The 3241-nt window shown below is 32.1% G+C and overlaps 1 protein-coding gene across 1 annotated transcript; it reads left to right on the forward strand.

Moving 5' to 3' along the window:
* Nucleotides 1-652: 652 nt before the first annotated feature.
* On the forward strand, nt 653-2353 carry LOC114319258 (uncharacterized). Its single transcript, XM_082914604.1, has 4 exons — nt 653-776; nt 1314-1465; nt 1511-1654; nt 1766-2353. Exons 1-4 carry the CDS (start codon nt 653-655, stop codon nt 2351-2353), a joined length of 1008 nt encoding a protein of 335 aa, XP_082770730.1.
* Nucleotides 2354-3241: the final 888 nt, after the last annotated feature.

Genomic DNA, 3241 nt, shown 5'->3' on the forward strand with positions numbered 1-3241 from the left:
AGGATTTAGTATATAAATTGTGTGCAAAGTGGAGTGAGTTAGTTGGTAGTTCTTTAAATATATCGTATTCAATGCCTGGACATTCTTGTTATGGTCTACATAGTGAAGAGGATTTGGAGGTTATGGTGGACTCGCACTTTCTTGTGATATTCATCGTATTGATGTTTTTGTTAAGTGTTGTTCTTTGGGTGAAGGTTATATGATTTGTGATGGTGAAGCTGGTAGTAGTAGTAGTGTTGTTTGTGAAACTGATTTTTTGCCTTCATTTTATTCAAATCAACGAAAACCTTTACTCTCCAATAGATGGGTTAATTGTATAAAATGAGTGGGTCAAAGGTTTGCCCAAGGAGTTGTTGAATTTCGAGATGCGTTGTCAAAGTATTCTATTCATTCTGGTTTTGATTTTGATTTTGTTAAGAATAACAAAGATCGTGTCACTATTTATTGTAAGAGAATGGCTGATTTGGGATGTTTATGGAGCGTGCATGCTAGAGTGAAAAATTCTAGTAAAGCTTTTATTATTAAACAATATGATGATGTTCATACGTGTGGATCTTGACTTCGAGTATGATTGGTGGGCTACTTTCAAGTGAGGTTCGTAATAAGGCTTTGACATCTGTTAGTGAGGTGGTTTGTGATTTCAAAGACTATTATGGAACAGAAGTTTCTTATCGCGCGAGCTTGGATGGGTGTTGAAAAAACAAGGGATGTTGTTTTTGGTGACTATTCATCTTCATTTGACGATCTTCGTTGGTATGTTGATGTCGCTAATGATTGTAATTCGGGGAGTGTTTTTTATATGGAATTTGATATTGATAGTAAAGGAAGTCATTTCAAATGCTTGTTTTTCGCTTTTGAGGCATGTATTCATGATTTCAAGTATTGTCAGCCTCTGTTGATACTTGATGAAACTTTATGAAAAGAAGACACAAAGGTTGTTTATTGGTTGTTACGGCTAAAGACGGTAATCAGGGTATATTCTGTGTCTATTTGTTATTATTATTAAAACAATGATAATTTTATCATTTTTGTTACTGGAGAGTGTTGATTATTGAGTATGGTCAATCAATTAGTGATAAATTTATGCTGTATACTTTTGTATTCTGTATACTTTTGTTAAATTTTTATATTTATACAGTGATAAATTTATTATGCATTGATTCTATATGTTGTATGTTGCTATTGAATTGTTGTAGTAATACAGTGATAAAGTTATCTATGGTTAGTGCTCTATGTTATATACTTTGCGTTTTGCTTTTGTTTTGTAATCTTTTTTATTTGTTACAAATAATGTGTATACATTTTGTTTATAGGTTTATATCCATTATGTTTTGCCATTGTTGATAGTGAACGTTATGACAATTGGCATTGGTTCTTATCAAAGTTATTTGTTATTTTGACTCCGGGAAGGGATATTACGTTTGTTACTGATCGGCATGGAGGTTTGCTGAAAGCTTTAGCTAAGGTCTTTTCATTTTCTTCTCATTCTTTTTGTCTAATGCATTTGAAGACAAATTTGAAGACTTATTTGTCAGTGAAGTGTCGCAAATCTAAAGAGTATTTGCTCACTCTTTTTAGTAGATGTGCATATGCTCCTACTATTGAGTTATCTAATGAGCTATTTGAAGAATTTAAGGGTTGTTGTGGTCGTACTGTTTAGAAGTTTCTTGAGGATTTACCTAATGAGTGTTGGTGTAACGCTTATTTTCAAAGCAAAAGGTATGGTGAAATGTGCACAAATGCTGCAGAATCTTTTAATTCATAGATTAGGGATAAGTGCCATTTGTTTTCAACTAATCTTGTTGATGCTATACGGGTGGAACTAATGGAGCAATTTTCAAAAAGGAGAGAAGTTGGAAATAAGTGGAATCGTATTGTTTGTCCTTTTACAGAGAAAAAGTTGGAAAAATGTTTTAATGATACAAAGGCATGGATAGTTAAGAAATGTAGCGATGATATTCATGAAATCCAATTGGATCATTCAGTTATGGTTGATATTGGGAAACGGTCTTGTTCTTGTCGATTGTTGGAAATTGATTATTTTCCTTGCAAACATGGTTTTTGTGCTATAAAAAGGAGTAAGAAGGATCTGAAGTGTTTTCTTGATGATTACTACCATGTTCGTAGTTATTGTGATTGTTATTCGCATTCTATCTATCTAGTTCCTAGTATATGGAAGCCAAATGTAGTTCTTGATGATGACGTTGTTTTACCTCCTCTTTGTAAGAAACCAACTGGATGTCCAAGAATAGAGAGAATACCTTCGAAGGGCGAGATCAAGAGAATTAGGTGCAATAGGTGTGGAAAGATGGAAACTCATAATCGGAAGACATGTAAAGAAGCTTTGCTTTAGTTGTATTGATTTTAATTGAATTACTTTCGTTGAGAGTTGAGAGGTGTTACTTGCATTGAATGTTTTAGTATTTTTTAAAAGATACATCATTTCGGTAGTTGCATTAGATGATTGAGGAATTTTTTGAACGGAAATTATATTATTTGTTGATATTTTTACAAGATTAAGTTTCACCAATTTATATTCTTTGATTTTGGTTAAATGTAGTTGATGTTTTTGGTGTTTTATACAGTGGTAAATTTATCCTTGGTTGGTTTGAATGAGTTGGTGGATTATGTTTTTTTAAGAGTGATAAATTTACCATTGTCTGAAGGAAACAATCAAGCATTAATGGGGTTGCTGAATTTTGTTATTTTTAAGAATGATAAATTTATAACCGACTATATGGAAAGAGTTGATGGTTTATTACATTTATGTCAGTGGTTGATAAATTTATCAGTGTCATATCCAACCAAATGTTCTTTTTTACAGTGATAAATTTATCAGTGGCTTAAACTCAAGAAAAATCAATTGTAGGTAGTTTGGGACTAAGTTTTCCAATCTGTGCTACATTACTGCCATTATGCAATTAACTATTAGTGGGATCCTTGAAGCAAAATATTTCGAGTTTGCAATTCATTTTCAGATTAAATTGTTCAAAATTTCAGTTTAAGAAATGCTTTAGATGCAATAGTTTACCATCAGGTCTTGAATAGGATTATATTTCTTCATAAATAATTGGTTCTTGGAGTTAAATGTTAAAATGTATGCACGGTTTGTTTTTTTGGGTTTACTGTTAGAACTTAATCTCCACTCCATATACCCAGAATGGCATGTTCTTACATTTATTCCCAAACTTGGAAATATCTGCAAACTACAACAGTGTTTTAATTTCAATTTGGACAATGT

This window comes from Camellia sinensis, chromosome 1 (genome assembly GCF_055761805.1).
Source record: "Camellia sinensis isolate YWXY chromosome 1, ASM5576180v1, whole genome shotgun sequence".
NCBI classification, from domain to species: domain Eukaryota; kingdom Viridiplantae; phylum Streptophyta; class Magnoliopsida; order Ericales; family Theaceae; genus Camellia; species Camellia sinensis.